The sequence below is a fragment of the Lepidochelys olivacea genome, assembly GCF_965140295.1.
Source record: "Lepidochelys olivacea isolate rLepOli2 genome assembly, chromosome: 7".
Taxonomy (NCBI): Eukaryota; Metazoa; Chordata; order Testudines; family Cheloniidae; genus Lepidochelys; species Lepidochelys olivacea.
Genome location: NC_140417.1, coordinates 72,902,751 through 72,921,054, shown reverse-complemented (window position 1 = coordinate 72,921,054; position 18,304 = coordinate 72,902,751). Strand labels below are relative to the sequence as shown.

Below are 18,304 nucleotides of genomic sequence, written 5' to 3'. Positions count from 1 at the left end.
GCAAGAAGGCTGATTAAAATAGCAGACTCTTCCTCACCAGCCCTATATTAGGCCATCTGCTGTACAGTTAGAGTGAGTAGTACAAACATTCCTATGATCTATTATGGGAAAATAACCAATGATGGGGTTTTTTGTTGTTAGATATATGTGCAATCTAGAATGTGTTTTTTCTATCCTCCTCTCAAAGTCACATCTAACTTGGTGAAGGCTGGGGAGGAGAGACTCAATGGACTGCTCAATTTAACTCTCTTACGCCCCTGACCTCTCCCTTTATCCTGCTGGGAAAATGGGCAAGTATGATCCACTGAAGTCAGCTATCTAGGAGATATTTGGGTCTCACGACCAAGAAGGGCTCTCTGTGGTTGACCAGTTCATAGAGAACAGAGCTGCTCAAAATATTTCAATATAAATGATTTTCTTGAAAAAATGGCCTTTTTTTTTTGGCTTGTTCAAATGTTTTTGTGGAAACACTGCTTACCTTGAATTTTTTTTTAAATATTTTATACAACATTTTTCATGTTTTCCTTTTCATTTTTTCCTGACCTCTTTTTTTTCTCCTGTTTCCTTGTTTTCCTCTTCCCCTTCCCAGTAATTTTGGAAAACTAATTTACTTTTTCACAATGACTGGGAGGAGAAAAGGAAAGAAAAAAATTTAAATATATATATATAGTTTTTAAAATAAAAAAAAAGGAAAACAATTAAAATCTATTAAAATGGGTTCAAAATGAAAATAACTTTAGAATATTGACATTTTTCATAAAATAGTTGACCATCTCACAGAGATAGCATTCCTGGCCATAGGCAACACCTACAGCAGGGGGTTCTCAAACTGGGGGTCGTGACGTTTCAGGGGGTCAAATGTTATTACTTGGGGGTTGTCAAGCTGTCAGCCTCCACCTCAAATCCTGCTTCACCTCCAGCATTTATAAGAGGGTGAAATATAAAAAAAAATGTGTTTTTAATTTATAAGTGGGGGGGTCACACTCAGAAGCTTGTTGTGTTCTATCCTCCTCTCAAAGTCACATCTAACTGGGTCACCAATACAAAAGTCTGAGAATCACAGATGTACAGAATTGTTCAATCAGTTTTTTGTGTTCATACGGTCACTAATCCTACATCACAAGTTACTTGCACATAGAAAATGACTTATAGGCCAAGAGGATAAAAACTGCAGGCTTTCCAAAGTGCATTGATGAATTATATGTGCACCCATTGAAATGATAACCTATTACCATCCACTTCTTACTATTCTGCAGCTTTGTTTACCCATTGGTTATCCACAAAAGAGTCTGGGTCACAAGCACCTGATCTAAATGCTGAGCACTAACTTTTATGACTTCTATTCTTCTTGAACTCTTTCTGTTAGAATAGTCTTGTTATTTTGAAGGCATTTCAATGCTGAGGTGACACATCCATGCATCTGATGAGCTGTAATGAAACACCTCATCTTAGGTGTGGAGCCATCACCAGGCATCTGTTCTCTCTGTCTGGTTATCTTAGGCTTTTTTAACATACCAGTCACTGTGATATCTAGTTAAATTCAAACAGATGCTGTGAACAAAATAATGCTCTATTTGTTTTAAGGGGACTTCTGGCTTATTTTACAATGCTTGCTGCCTGTTAAACAAGCATGGAAAATAGCAGGGTGTGGGAAATAATCATCATTTTTTGTAGGATTAAGAGGATATAATAGGTAGAGATACTACAGAGTTATCTTCTGTTTCTTTAGCAGGATTCTGAAATGGCGGTGTGCTCTCATTTCAAGGGTAAACCTAAGTCTGATGGACAAGAGCTTGTTTTACCTCACTCACTGTAGCTACTTGTGCGGTGTTTTATCTCCATCTTACCACTTATTCACCCCCAATGCTTCATCCTATTCATATTCTGGTGGATGTAGAAGCCCAACTTTTCAAAGTCAAATATGGTCAACGGGTCACAGACATTTACAAATGCTTAACTTGTTGCCTGCAATTTGTGAGCAAGCTTAACTGGATACCTGAGCAAAATTTCTATGAGCACTTTGGCTATCTGCACGTGTATGGTACATGTATGCCTGTGCAGAGTCCTTACTTTGATAATCTGGACCAGAATCTACAACTTGGAGTGTGAACCTCATGAACGGAGAACAGCATAAACAACTACTGTCTCCCTCCACTGCCTGCTTTGGAAATGGTCTTCTCCAAGCAAAGCATAAATCTCTTCATGTATCTGAGGTGTCTCCTTCCCCGGAGTCCATGTATTAGAGATGCCATCAGCCTATAAACATCACTGCACTCCCTGTATTCTGTTGGAGAGCAGGACTGGCAATATGACTCAACTCACCCTAAAACCTCATTCTTCAAGGTCCCCTGAGAAGGAAGTGTTGTACTTCCCAAAATGAAGCTGGAAATGAGGAATGGATGGTGCTACACAAGTGGTTACACAGGTAGAAAAGGAAGAATCCCATTATGCCAATAATTTTATAGTGGCAGATCTTTCTGGCTGTAAAGCTCCTGTTAAACGTCAGTCCTTATCAAGAAGCCTGAAGTGTTTTTGAAATACGATTTCACTACTGTCCAGCTTTATGGTCCAGTGGGTAGTGCCTTGCAGTATCACATGAAAAAAAAAGGGTAACCTTTTTGGCTTGCTTCCCTATGCTAGAATGGGTCTGTGAGTGTTTTAAAGGCATTATGCTTAATATTTAGGATAGGGTGTCTCATTATTCAATAGTACCTCTTCTGGACAATAAAGGACTGACACCAACAGGCTCAAAAGAAAGACTGAAAAATAATGACTGTGACAGACAGTTGAGAGGACTTAACTATGCATCTAGGTAAGGCTTTGAAACAAGTCAATCTCCGATTTTGTTTGTGTCAGAGGGAAGCATAGTATTAACAAGGTTTTATTTTTGTTTGCTTGGTGTGTAGATTGATTTTTGCTATTTTCCTTTCCGCAAAGGCATTCAAAGAAATTAATAAAAAAACTTGTCAGTACATCCTAAAGCATGAAGCTGTGAATAGCACTCACTGTGCTGCTGACCCAGATTGGGCTCTGCAGTATCAGTCAGTGATTCAAAAACAGAAGTCTAGGTAGGAGATTGAATGAATCTTTTATCGCAGAGACCTACTTACATGTCCTCGAAAATTTTGAAAAATATTCTGCTTGAACACAGTTCTGCCAGAACACACACTTCTCACACACAGATTGGCTTTCTTTCCCCTGTATATGATCACAAACAATATTTACCTATGGATCGTTGTTGTTTTTGGTTCATGTCCTCTTGATACTTATTTATTATCCAATGTCCTAATTCTCTCTTTCTGGTGACATCCCAATCATTCTGCTCCCCTCTGTCCATTCTCAAGGCCATAAATTATAGCCCCTCATTGATAACTTGGGACGGGATCACACCTGATCATATGCTGCAGAACCGTTCATTCAGATTCTGAAACAGTACTTGGTTTCATCACATTCACACCGCTTATTATTCAGCCTGGCCCTGATTCAGCAAGATACTTACATACATTCTTAAAGTTGAGGCATGTGCTTATGTACCTTACTAAATGGGGGCCTATCCACAAACATTTATGTGGACATATTTTTGTTCACACCAATGCCTGGAGAATGGCTGTTTGTACCAATACATGTATCCACATGTGAACAGAAATAGACATTGTTCATTATTCTCTATTCATTCATTATTATTTCCTGTCCTCTTCTTAAAATGTGTTGCCCAGTCAGGGAGTAGAAACAATACCATGTGATTCTCGTGACCAATCACATGCCACAGACAATGAACAGTGCATAATCAAAATGAACATTTTTCACCCCCATTCTAGACTGAAATCTGTCTGTACACACTATTCAGTCAGTACTTCCATACAACAAGTAAATGCACATGCATAAATCAGGATTGGATTGAGAAGAGAAAAAATGGATACATTAGTGAGTTTATAGAATTCAGTCAACTCTACCTCACTACTATTGCTTGTCTGTATTACAGTAGCAGCTTGAGGCCCAAACCAATATTGGGACATCATTGTGCTAAGTGCTCTATATGCACATGATAAGCACACTCAGCCTTCCTATTCTGGAATGAGGAACAGAGCCGAAGTCTTCCATGGTTTCATCCTCTACAGACTACTTATTTTGCTTTTCATTTGGCAGCTGTAACATCTAAACCCCACCTGTTCAGACATGGTATAAACCTGAGATTCTGATCCATCCTTTATAGGAGACTCTCTCTTTCAAGCAGGAGCCCAGGGCCATTATAGGCAGGAGAAAATATCCTACTTACCCATTTCTGGACTGTGGGGTTCCAGCTTCTGAATCATCTCTCTCTTCTTGATGTGATGGTATGGTGCTTGAAAGATGGTCTGGGGTCTCCTCCTTGAGCTTCTCCATCTCCCAATCCTCCTGTGATATGGGGGACCGTTGAAGATATGTAGATCTCCCATAAACTGATGGCTTTGAGCTGTGGAAAGAGCCATCTTCGTATCCATTTCTTGAATGTGTGACCAGCTCCACCAGTTCTACTGAGACACAGAGGAGCAAAAGCTTCACTATCATTATGGCTTTTCCTAACCAGCCACACCTGCCTCTCATTCTCCTCCCTGAAGCTCAGACTGAATTCCTTCTGGAATGCCCTTGTAATATTTTTAAGTTAAAACTTGGAAGAGGGAAAAAAAGGTTTTGTAACAAAGAGCGGAAAAAGCTTTCAACCCTCCCAGTGACTGTGGAAATGTCAGAGGCCATCAAACAATGTGAGGCTGGGTTCCTGTGTGGAGCTCAAAAGACTGAGAGAGGGGAGAAAAGAAGTGGGGGAAGGGTCATAGTTTATTCAAGGAACTTCTGATTTTGGCTGCCTTCTAATCTTGTCTGTGAACAGGAATTTAGTCTTTATCAGCTGCCTTCTCTCTGGGGCACAGGAAAAGGATGTTAGCTTTAAAGGAAAGGAAAAGAAAGAAATGAAAATATTGAGCGATGTAGCAGATTTCCAGTGTGGTGTTCCCAAGCCCAAGAATATGTCACAAACCAACCTGCTATAGCATCTGCTCACATATTACGGCTATGATTTAAAGGATGGAAGGCACTGGTTATAATTTTTAGCATAGTTATAGTACATATTACAAGCTATTACTGTGCCCACCTCTGGGTTGGATGGTATTCTCAGAATGCAATGATAGGAGAGCCTGGGTAAATAGATATTAAGGGATTTGTAGAGATTTCTTTCCATAGTTTGGATGGGATTTTCAAAAATATTCACTGTTAGTCTATCACTCCCCCCCCTTGAAGTCCACAGGCATTTTACATCAGAGTTATGCCAATGTTAAACACTTCTGAAAATCCCAGTTTGGGTACCCTCTCTTTCCACTTCCTTTGTGTGTGGAACCTATATGATGAGTTGCCATTAGTAAAGTATCAGTATTTGCCAACAGCTACCACACAGTAGAAACTGAGATCCTGACACATTTCACCCTACTTAGAAAAGGAAACATCTGTGGCATCTTGAATATCACTGTATCGTAACTATTGGCAAATGTTGATTTTAATGGTAATCACTGTGCGGTTTCTATTGTTACTCTATAGGATGCCTCTCTTGCCTCACTGTCTTGCAGTATGTAACACTCTCATGTGTTTGAGGATAGCGTTTTTAGGAAAGACTCTTCATAAATTAAGAGACTGGTGCTCTGGTGTATATTTGGATGCATAATTGTTAGGTCATGCACTGAATTCATTCGCAGTGTGAATGGAGGATACACATGCAAGAATGCTGCATGTCCTTCAGACTGTGGAATGTGAATGTGTTCAAACTATTCCAAAGCACCTTAAAGGTAGGGAGCGTAGAGTCCTAATTCTACCCCCAGCCTTTCTGATGGCATTAGAAGGTTTCACCATTGAAATTAGTGGAGTTGCACACCCTTAGGGCTGAATTTGGGCCTCTCTCTCTTTTTGACTTCCTGCCTTTCTATTTGACAACAGTAACCAGATGAAGGAGGAAATACCAGTTTCTGCCTAATGTCAGAGTCTACAGTAGACTTGAGCGCTGTCCAGCCAACAGCAACTGAGCAACCAAGAGGTAAGTGGTGCAAAACAGACTTGAGAAAATATATCTCCAGGGAGAGAATGTGTGCCCGTTATAGTCACCTCTCCAGAGACATGAAACCACAAGATAAGGCTCTGGCTCTGCAAATCTAAAAGTAATGAGCATCTTCCTTCTGTTTCCTTCCTGTCTTTCTGTTGTATTTCATGTTTGAGTGCATCCCATTATGATACACCTTACTCTCAATGTGTGACTATTTAATGAGAGATGATCCAGATACAAATGTACTTGTATTACAAGTAACTGTCAGTGTTCAAATTACTTTGTACACCTTTAACCTGTTCAATATGTTTGTGTGTCAGCTGAATCCCTTCACTGACAAAAAACTGAACCAAACATGAAGAGTCTTAAAAACAAAGCTGCTATAATAACATGGGTTCTAAAGGAGAAATTTTGGGCTACAGATAATAATTACTGTTCCAATCAATACCTACTTCCAAACCCCATTAAGCTCATCTTTCATCACATATCTTTCCATTCAGTCTTGTCTCATCTATTCAGTCCTTATCCTCAATCAGATTAGACATATCACATGTAGAGTATATGGCAGTATTTCTGTGTCCTATGACTGTTTTTGGAGTGTCTAGGCCTCACCTCTCTTTTGGGTATTAGAATTTATTTTATGCAGCTTTTAAGATATGCTGCTTAGAAATGAAGCAGCCAAAATATACAGATTACACATCCATTTGCACATTAATAATGAAACACATTTTTTTAATATGAATGAAAAGTGCTAAAATATTGACTATCCTGGAGACTGCATCTTCTATCTATGGGCCTAGTACAGCAAGAACAGCTGCAATGTATAAAGGGTATGTATAAATTATTAAAAGGTGCACCCTTACTAAACAAAACTTAATACTAACCCTGTCTTAGTACTGACTGTCCTGATTTTTGGGCCTCTAGATAACATACTCACCTGCTACTCTCTATTTCCAGCAACTAACCCATTGGTTAACTGGGCTGTCAATTCTATTTTCTCCCTACTCTAGAGGAGCAGGTAAGAGCCCCCATTTTGGAACATCATACTTGCAAACTTTGCCTACACTGACATTTCAGAAGCAGCCCAGTGGAACCATGTATAGGGGCTGAAGAGTAGTTCAGTCTCCATACCTATTCATTCCTTGGGTTTGCTGATCAGTCTGCCACAAGGACAGCCATTGTGAAGGTGGCTTTTATGATAAGAACACCTGTCCACCAAGGACTGGACTGATACCAACTAATTTCACAAAGGCCATCTAACATCCATTGAATGGCTCTTGGTCACTACCCAACTGAGCCAGACTGAACTGTCATCCTACCTGAAATGTTAGCTTTAACCACATTTATAGAATGTGTGTATCACTGGTGGGGGGAGAGAGAAAAGGGTATGTGATAAAAATCTGATTTAAAATGCATTTTGAAAAATGATTTGGAAATAGGTTTTACTCCACAAATGTATTTCAGGGCAATGTTCTGAAGCACATCAGCAAGCAACTTGATAACTAGAACATGTGGAATCTTTAGGTGAGTTTCAGGACTATTTTTCAGGGGTTCCTGGTACCTCTCAGATGAGCCTCTCCACCATGGTTTTACTGCAATGGCATCTCCATTTCAGGAATTGACTTTCAGTTGGTGATCAATGTTTGCTCTTCCCTGTTTGGTCCTGATCATTAGCAACAATTCCTGTGCTCTTACCACCTAAAATGCTTCAATCAATATAGAATTTCAGGTTAGGAGCAACTATCACATACAGCTACACCAGACTTAACTATACAACCATTCATTCTGCACATAGCTTTCATAATTTTTCTTAGCATGCTTGTTAGTTACTACATCTATTTGTGTTTATCCAAGATCTTCCTTCCTTCCAGACTACCTTGCACTTGTAGTGAGGACATAATGTTCCATAATCATAATCAGAAGTACTTGATTAGTTCTTCAGCATTGGGTGTAACCTAGAACAGTGGTTTGGAATCCCCTTGGAACTGGGTAAGATCTATGATGAAACATCTCACTTTGGCCACTTTTTTTACTCCTCGGACTGGGAAACCATCACTACAGGCCAATATGCGGTGTGTGTCTCACCACCCACAGAGGCAAACCTCTGCCTAAGAGGTTGTCTGCATGGGAAAATTGATCAGAGTAGCTATTGTGGAATAAGCTGTTCCATATTACCTCCCTCAATTCTGTAGATAAAAAGTCACTTTATTCCAGAATAATGAGTGTGCTTACGAAGTGCACTTATTATTCCACAATAAAGTATCTACATGGGGCACTATTCTGGGCTTTGTAACTATTTTGGGCTTTTCCCTGTGTAGAAAAGTTCTTAAATTAATTTTTCTTACTACACTTTCCCCTTCTTTGCCTTGTGCAAGGAAACAAGAAAACGGATTTTCAAAATACTTGTGTTAATTAATCCATTTAAGTCTCAAACTCAGTATATAATTGTGGTTATAAACATGAATGGTTTAAACATTAAAAAAAGGGAGAGCCTTTAAAAAAACTCAGAAACCGGGAATGGTTTTAAAGAGCATTTGTTGCTACAGAAACCTATGTTCTGGCTTTAGATGTCTGCACGTAGACTGAATAATTGAAGAGAATTTTATGTTCATCAGGAGGGATGGAGCATTAACAGAATAAATATTCATTAGATATTGATTTCCAAGCCTGGAAAACACTGCCTTGTTCTTTCTGTCTTATGATCAAGCATGCATGCGTGCACACACTCCGGATGCAATGACTGCTAGAAATGGGTAAACTGTTAACCTGTGCAGGTGGGCACCTACAGAGAACAACATGAGGAGTGCAACTTCTTTACTGCTCAGAGTGGGGACATAATCTTCCAGCAAGTCTTGCAGCACAGGAAACCATGAAATTGCAAATTCCTTAAGCTGCATTCTCACTTTGGTTTTATTGCTGAATTTCTCGTACAAATTTTGGAGGAAAGGTAGCATGAAGATCAATGAATGTTGCACTAACAATATTTTACTACTTGCAGGTATGCCCTATATAGTGCATAGTAGCTGGACCATTTATTATTTATTGCATGGGGAAAAAGAACTGATTTATTAATTAACTATGCAAAAAGCACAACAAATTTTAAACTGATTGTTAAGAGGTCCAATAGGATTCTTTCCCATGTAGATATGACCATTATGCAGCTCTGTCCCACTTTTTCTCTAAGGTCTCTAGAATTGACTGCATCAGAGACAGGATCTCAGCTTATGCAGATCAATGGTATGATCCACTATGACAAAACCTATACTCTATTTATAAAAAGCCGCCTGGCCAAATGACATTTGTCAGCCACAAATGCCTGTGATTCTTTTTCCATGCCCATTCTTCAAACAAAATGTCACACACCATTGAACTATTTAGACACATCATGACAAAAGAGATTTCACAGTAAAATACCACCCCATTGTTGGGTCTCTGTCACTCAATGCACCTTTGAACTGCAGAAGAGCCAGCCAGAAATGAAGATTATTTACTGTAACTGGAGGTTCTTTGAGATGTGTGGTCCCTATCAGTATTCCACAAGTGGGTAGGCATGCGTACCATGTGCATGAGTCTGGAAATTCTTCCAAGCAGTGTCCTTTGACCGATACATGTACAGTATCTTCCCTCATGCTTCAGTCCAGGGGTATAAGGAGCGGAGTGGCTCGGTGCCTCTCCAGTTCCTCATCTTACTGAGATGCAATAGGGTCCAAAGCAGAAGGGAAGGTGGGCAGGTAGTGGAATACAGATAGGGACCTCCAAGAGCTTCCAGTTACAGTAAGTAATCGTCATTTCTTCTTTAAGTGCTTGTCCCCATGTGTATTCCACATGTGGGTGACTCTCAAGCAGTGTTCAGTCTGGAGAAGAGTGTGAGGAAGTTGGCAGCAGTGATGCTTTTTATTGCTGTTCCCACTGCTGCATCTGCAACAGCTGCTTGAGTCAGGGTGTAGTGTGTTGTAAATGTGCAGACAGAGGTCAAGTTGCCGCTTTGCAAATGTCCTGCAATGGGACGTCCAATCAGGATGCCGTGGAGACTGCTTGTGCTCATAAGGAGTGGGCTGTAACACCCCCAGGAGGGGGAAGCTTTGCTCTTTTGTAGCATTCTAATATGCATCCCAAGACCCACTTAAAAATTCTCTCTGTGGCTTGTCTCCGTGACCCAGCTGTTGTGGCGACAAAGAGTCTCGGAGATTTGCTACTGGGTTTTCTTCTGTGCAGATAGAACACCAGGGCATGTCTGATATCGATGGAGTACAGAATCTTGTCTTCAGGGGAAGTGTGAGGCTTCAGAAAAAATACAGGTAAGTGAATTGAATGGTTGATATGGAATTCTGAAACAAGCTTGGGGAGGAATGTGGGGGGTAACCGAAGGCCTTCTCCAGTGGAATACTGTGTAAAAATCATCTGCCATCATGGCAGCTAGCTCACTGACTCTTCTGGCTGACATGATGGCCACTAAGAAAGGCACTTTCATGGAGAGGTAGGTCATGGCACATGTTGCCATAGGTTCAAAGGACGGGCAAGTGATTGTGATTATGGTTCCATTGAGGTGCAGGTTTGATGATTGTTGGGAAGGTCTTGATGGAGCCTTCATAAATTGCACCACAGCATAAAGATAGAACACCGCTCCACTGGAGGAAGGAATGTGCCAATCGCTGGTGTGATCGGGGTCCCATGGGGGTGTGAGCACACTGAGGTTACTCAGTTAGGGCAAACTGCAAAGAATAGGGTAGACAATCCCAAAAGCTGATGGATATTTCAACACTTAGATTTACCAAGCCAGCACAAAACACTTCTATAATACCTTGCTGGTTTGCACAGAAGCCAAAACACAGTTCCCTTATAGCAACCCAGTCTTGGGTTTCTACCCGGACATGCAAGTCAAATATGATGAGGATTACTGAAACTCTTATTCATCATATAAGAAAGTTGGACACATTACCTCCCAAGTTAATGGATATTTCAGATCTTACCCAAATACACGCTTACAGCCAATTCTTATTAACTTATTCTTATTAAGCTAAAATTTATTAAAAAAGAAAAGAGAGTATTGGTTAAAAGATAGGTATACACCAGGCATGAGAACAGTTCTGAGATCAGTTTCATAGTAGAGATAGTGAGCTTTGGAATTGCAGAGTTCTTAGAATTAGTCCATAGGTTATAGTCTAGTGTTAATATCCAGGGTGATCCAGGTGGAACTGGAGATCTGAGTCGTACAACTTAAACTTCCCCTGCATAAAGCATCAAGCAGATCTGAGATAAAGGGATCAGGTCCCAAGAGTCTTTTATATAGTTTTCTAACAGCCTCTTGACCATACAGTCCTAGGTGAACAATAGGCTTTTGAGGTAACCTTCTGTTTCCCAGACATCACAGGTAATTGACTACATGGATTAACATAAGGTCATTTATCCATTAAGCAGTTTATCACAAACTTTAAAAAGACATGTAGACAATGACAGTATTTCACCCAAGGTTCATCTAAATGTTGTTAATCTCTTTTGATCTCTGAATCAATAGCTATAGTAATAGACAGGAACTGTCTGTTTATATGGCTAACATCTAACAAGATATAAGTAAACACATACAATTAGTATCACCTCTAGTTCTCTAACAATACAGGTTTGCATTTCAAAGTTCTAGCCTATCTAACATGGAATGACTCTAATTATCATTTACATACTTTTCTAACATGTCTCTTAAGACTGAGTCTGGGTCAATTAGCCTGAGAGCTGCTTAACCCTTTTTGGCCATGTGTCACAGCTGGTATGTGTACTCGCAGTGAATTAAGATCTAGACCTGATGTCTTCAAGGCGCAGAGGTAGTCGAAGTTAACCCGAATGCCCACTGCATTGAGGCAATGTTGGTGGTGTTGCACCCAAGCTGAAAAGCAGCACCATTTAGCCTGGTAGCAGGCTCTCATAGAATCTTTCCTACTTCGAGAATTCCTGGACGGGGCAGAGCATGAGCGTTCTATCTTCAATACCCATCCAAATACCAGGCCATGAGGTAGAGCAGAGGTGGGCAAACTACGGGCCACACCCAGCCTGCGGGACTGTTCTGCCTGGCCCTTGAGCTCCTGGCTGGGGAGGCTAGCCCCCAACCCATCCCCTGCTGTCCTCCCTCTCCCACAGCCTCAGCTCGCCATGCCGCCAGCGCTCTGGGCAGCAGGGCTGCAAGCTGGCCCCGGCTGGGCAGCGCAGCTGGCAGTCCTGCTGTTCTGAGCAGCATGGTAAGGGGGCAGAAAGCGGGGGGGTTGGATAAGGGGCAGGAGGTTCAGGGGCGCAGTCAGGGGACAGGGAGCAGGGAGTGGTTGGATAGGCGTGGGAGTCACAGGGGGCCTGTCGGTGTGTGGATAGGGGTCAGGGGACAGGGAGCAGGGGGAAGTTGGATAGTCGTCAGAGTCCCGGGGAGCCTGTCGGGGGTGTGGATAGGGGTTGGGACAGTCAGGGGACAGGGAGCAGGGGCTGTTTGATGTGTCGGGCATTCTGAGGGGGGGCATTTAGGGGGCAGGAAGTGCGAGGGGGTGGATAGGGGGTGGGGGCCAGGCTGTTTGGGGAGGAACCTCCATAAAGTTTTGGAACCCCGATGTGGCCCTCAGGCCAAAAAGTTTGCCCACCCCTGAGGTAGAGTGAGTCCAGGTTTGGGTTCTTGAGTTTCCCGCTGTCTCAGGTTAAGAGATCTGGAAATGGGCAGCTCCTGGTGGGCAGGCATGCGGACATCCTTTGGAGGTCCGTGAACCAAAACTTTCTGGACCAGGAGGGTGCTAGGAGGATGATGGTGGCTCTGTCCATGTAACCTGTGGTATGAGGGGAATAGGGGAAATACATAGCTGAGGCTGTCTGTCCAGGGGAGTAGGAGAGCATCGCCTGGGTAGTCTTTGTCTATGGGTCCCCTGGAGCAATACATGGGAAGCTATCTGTTTGTCTGGGATGAAAAGAGGTCCCATCGGGGAGTATCCCACTGAGCAAAGATGTTGGGTCGAACTGTGTCGTGTGTTTCGTGGTCTATGGAGAAGCTTCTGCTCAGTCTGTCTGCCAGGGAGTTCCGAATGCCTAGAAGGTATATGGCCTGTATGGTGGTCTGATTCCTGATATACCAATTCCACAGTCTGACTAGATATTTATAGACTCTGATCATGTCATTCCTTAACTTTCTCTTTGTTAAACTAAATAGATGTAGCTCCTTGAATATATCATTATGAGGCATGTTTTCCAACTCTTTAATCACTTCTATGACTCTTTTCTGAACCCTCTCCAATTTGTCAACATCCTTCTTGAATTGTGGACACTAGGAATGGACATAGTGTTCCAGGGGCAGTTGTACTAGTGCCAAATACAGAAGTAATATAACCTCTCTACTCCTACTCGAGGTGATCCATAATCTGGGCAAAGGATCACATTAGCCCATTTGGCCACAGGATCACACTGAGACTCCACGTTCAGCTGATTATCCAACATGGCCACCACATCTTTTTCAGAGTCATTGCTTCCCACAATACAGTAAGCAAATTGTTTTGTTGCTTGTGCCCAGATTACCAAGCAATCCAGTTCACTTTGTGTCGGTGACCTGTCCTTTTCATTATTTACCACTGACCCAATTTTTGTCATCTGAAAATTTATCAGTGATTAATTTGTTTTCTTCCAAGTCATTGATAAAATGTTAAATAGCATAGGGCTAAGAACCAGTCTCTGCGGGGTCCCCATTGGAGAAACACCCGCTCAAAGATGATTCCCCATTTGCAGTTACATTTTGGGACCTGTCAGTTTTCAATACATTTAATGTGTGCCATGATGACTGTGTATCATGCAAGTTTTTTAATCAGATGTTGTGCAGTCCAAAATCAAATGCCTTGCAGAAACCTAAGTATATCGCATCAACATTATTCGGTTGAGGAGTTTTTAGGTGTACAGGTCACCTATTAGATGCTGTCTTGAGGCCAGAACTTCTCTGAAAGGATTTTTGAGTAAAACACCACCAAAGTGAGCTGTTTACAATCTATAGATGTAAATATCAGTTGGAAAAAATTAACCAGTTAAGCGATTAAAATTATATAGTTAACCAAGGTAGCTCCGGTGGGCCTGGCATGGCCGGGGCTGGGGCCTGCTCCAGGTCAGCCGGGGATACTCCGGCGCAGCCGAGGCCCAGGTACTGCCGGTCGGTGCGGTGTAGCTGGGGCTGGGGCCGCTTCGGCGTGGCTGGGGCTGTGGTCCCTCTGACCAGCGAGCCCAATGCAGCCAGGGCTGCTCTGGCTGGTGTGGCTGGAGTCCCTCACCCGTGCAGGGCTGCTAGGGTTAAAGGTTAAGGTTGGTTAACTGGTAAACCTAATGCTTACTGGTTAACCTTTTACAACCCTATTACAATTTTGGGGATGATCCAACAGAATTTAAATGTCTCTGCTGAGTTCCCTCTGAAAGTCATCTGGAGAGCAGAGTGCAGGAAAAGAAATACCCCCTTAAAGCAAGGGCCAGCTGAAAACTGGTGACTACTGAATTTCATTATCAATTCCAGTGTGGGTCGATAGTTCATTTATTTATTTTGATTTTTAACAATATGAAATTAATACAGGGCCTGCCAATTATTTAAAATTACAAAATCAAAACACACTTCTCATCAGGGTTACCATATTTTAGGTTCCCAAAAAGAGGACGCTGGGGAGGTGAGGCACTGAGGCAGAAGTGGAAGGGGTACAGTTTGGGGTACTAGAGGGGGTATTTGGGGGTGCTGGAGGGGTGTGTGTGTGTGTACTGGGGAGGTACAGGAGGGGTGTGTGTGTGTGTGTGCTGGGAGGAGTACCTGGGGGTGCAGAAGGAGATACGTGTGTGTGTGTGTGTGTACGTACACGTACTGGGAGGTGTACCCGGGGGGGGTGCTGGAGGTGTTTGTGTACTGGGAGGGGTACTTGGGGGGTGCTGGAGGGCATACCTGGGTGTGTGTCTGCAGGAGGGGGTTGTGTGTACTGGGAGGGACTACCTGGGGGTGTGTACTGGGAGGGGGTGGGGGTGTGCCAGAGGGGGGTGTGTGTACTGGGGGGGCAGAACCTGGAGGTGCTGGAGGGGATATCTGGGGGGGCATGAGAGGGGGGTGTACTGGGAAGGAAGGGTACCTGGGGAGAGCTGGAGGGGATAACTGCACTGGGGGTACTCACTGGAGGTGGGGGGTAGTGTCACTCCCTGTGATGCTGGCAGGGCGGCTTGCACAAGCCCAGGACCCAGCATCAGCCATCAGTTAGTGCAAGATCCCCTCTCAGGGCTGCAGGGGAATGGCCCAATCAGCTAAGGATGCAAGGGAGGGACCAATCAGGAAGCGGATCCCTGGGGGTTCTTTCTGAGCTGCTGAATCTGCCCTGCAAAAATCCCAGACTGACTTTTTTTCAAAAATCCTCTTGGATGGAGAGCAGACTACCAAAAAAAGAGGTCATGTCAAGGAAAACCTGGATGTATAGTAACCCTATTCTCATTCAGCCTCCCCCATCTACAAAGCAGCAGCTCTTCATGAAAAACATTAGCACCCCAACACACCCTCCACTAAGACTCCTCAAAGGCCTGCTGGAAAAATGGTCCCTGCAACATTCCCTAGAGATTGGCAAATGAGGCTATTTGAGACTGGAGTAACAGCAATCCACAGGGCTGCTCTGCTTCTCCCTCCCCTCCCCACAAAGCACTCGGCTATCAGCCTCCTCTCTACTTACTATACCTAGCAAGAAGAAAAGGAGTACTTGTGGCACCTTAGAGACTAACAAATTTATTTGAGCATAAGCTTTTGTGAGCCACAGCTCACTTCATCGGATGCATTCAGTGGAAAATACAATGGGGAGATTTATCTACACAGAGAACATGAAACAATGGGTGTTACCATACACACTGTAACAAGAGTGATCAAGTAAGGTGAGCTATTACCAGCAGGAGCGGATGGGGGGGAACCTTTTGTAGTGATAATCAAGGTGGGCCATTTCCAGCAGTTGACAAGAACATCTGAGGAACAGTGGGGGGGTGGGAGGGAATAAACATGGGGAAATAGTTTTACTTTGTGTAATGACCCATCCACTCCCAGTCTTTATTCAAGCCTCAATTAATTGTATCCAGTTTGCAAATTAATTCCAATTCAGCAGTCTCTCATTGGAGTCTGTTTTTGAAGTTTTTTTTGTTGAAGAATTGCTACTTTTAGGTCTGTAATCGAGTGACCAAAGAGATTGAAGTGTTCTCCGACTGGTTTTTGAATGTTATAATTCTTGACGTCTGATTTGTGTCCATTTATTCTTTTACGAAGCGACTGTCCGGTTTGGCCAATGTACATGGCAGAGGGGCATTGCTGGCACATGATGGCATATATCACATTGGTAGATGTGCAGGTGAACGAGCCTCTGATAGTGTGGCTGATGTGATTATGCCCTATGATGGTGTTTCCTGAATAGATATGTGGACACACTTGGCAACAGGCTTTGTTGCAAGGATAGGTTCCTGCGTTAGTGGTTCTGTTGTGTGGTGTGTGGTTGCTGGTGAGTATTTGCTTCAGGTTGCAAACTGGATACAATTAATTTAGGCTTGAATAAGACTGGGAGTGGATGGGTTATTACACAAAGTAAAACTATTTCCCCATTTTTATTCCTCCCCACCCCCACCCCCGGTTCCTTAGACGTTCTTGTCAACTGCTGGAAATGGCCCACCTTGATTATCACTACAAAAGGTTTCTTCCCCTCCCACACCCTCCCCGCTTTCCTGTTAAAGTGGGATAATTCTCTCTAATAACATACATACAACACTCATGTTAATACACCCCAGAACAATACTAGCCTTTTTTTGAAACTGCATCATGCTGTTGGTTCATGCTCAGTTTGTGATCCACTATAACCCCAGATCCTTTTCTGCAGTATTTCTGGATAGCCAGTTATTCCCCATTTGTAGTTGTGCATTTGATTTTTTTTCTTTGTAAGTCAAGTACTTTGCACTTGTCTATTGAATTTAATCTTTTTGAATTCAGACCAATTCTTCAATTTGTTAAGGCCATTTTGAATTCTAACCCCATCCTCCAAAGAGCCAGCAACCCCTCCCAGCTTGGTATCATCTGCAAATTGTATAAGCATACTCTCCACTTGACATATATTACTTTATGAAGTACAGTGATTCCCTTGACCTCCCATCCTTTGCTTTCCTAACAACTGCAGGCCTTACTGGACTGAAGTGATTTTTTCCAGAAGTGCAGACCCTGCATGTTGAGGGGATTGGACACATGCAAATAACTTTGGGCTATGATCAGTCAAAGGAGATTTTGAAAGTTTGAAGAAGAGTCTATATTCACTTTGATCTCTGGCATTGGTGTCCACATCAATCAAAGCTTCAATAAGATCTGTGTCATTAATATATACATTTCCACCCTTACTATATCTCTGCAAGCTGGAGTCCGTGGTTTTGGACAGTCTTCCTTTGAGTCTCTTGGTTATTTTTTCTCTTTTTTTATTGAACAATAGTTTGACTATTCATAAATTCACAATCTGTCAGAGGTTTGAATCCTATGAATGCATATGGAAATTGTATTTCATATATCATAGGGAAAGATTAAAAGTGCCTGTGTATTGTTTTTCAGATCAATATTCTTTTCAACCTCTTCCCTGTGAAAAGAGAAAAAACAATGCAGCAGTCTAGCTGTAAGAGAGAATTATCTGTGTTGTTTGTCTGTGATTTTGTGTCTGTCAAGATTTAGCTGTAGAGTCCCTCTACAGTCATTCTATATCTAAACCTTCCACATTGAGACTATGGTATGAGTGACTTATAGACCATTACAACTCATAAGATTGCAGTGTATTCTTTCCTTAACATAGCTAGGCCTCTCAATTTAGCATTCACTCTGTCTGATTTTAAAAAGCCGATGTAGCCAGCAGCACTAAATATTCAGGGAATAATATTTTATAACATTTTATTTCCTGTGTAACATAATAGCAGAATAATAAATATGATTTGGCACTCAGCTTCCATGAGAGCAGCTACTCAACACTTTTGATTGGGCTAGAAAATGGTATAATGGTATAAAAATGGTTTGCTGTCAAAACTATTTTCTTTGAATTATGATTTGTCAGTGAGACAATAGCTAACGTGGGTCACTCAGCACATAGAGCCCGATTCAGCAAAGCACTTAAACGTGTACCTAGCTTTAAGCACATGAGTAGCCCCATTTCAACTCAGTGGGATTACTCACACACTTAAAATTAAGCACATGCTTTAGGGTTTTGCTGAACTGAGCCTTAATTT

General features: G+C 42.3%; 1 protein-coding gene across 1 annotated transcript in view; it reads right to left on the bottom strand.

The window, feature by feature from the left end:
• MMRN2 (multimerin 2) overlaps nt 1–4,705 on the bottom strand; it is a 45,941-nt gene extending 41,236 nt beyond the window's left edge. The window contains exon 1 of the mRNA XM_084634820.1: nt 4,277–4,705. Coding sequence (XP_084490946.1) covers nt 4,277–4,584 — 308 coding nt within the window. The 5' untranslated portion in view covers nt 4,585–4,705. The remainder of the gene's footprint in view (nt 1–4,276) is intronic.
• Between the last annotated feature and the right edge of the window lie 13,599 nt (nt 4,706–18,304).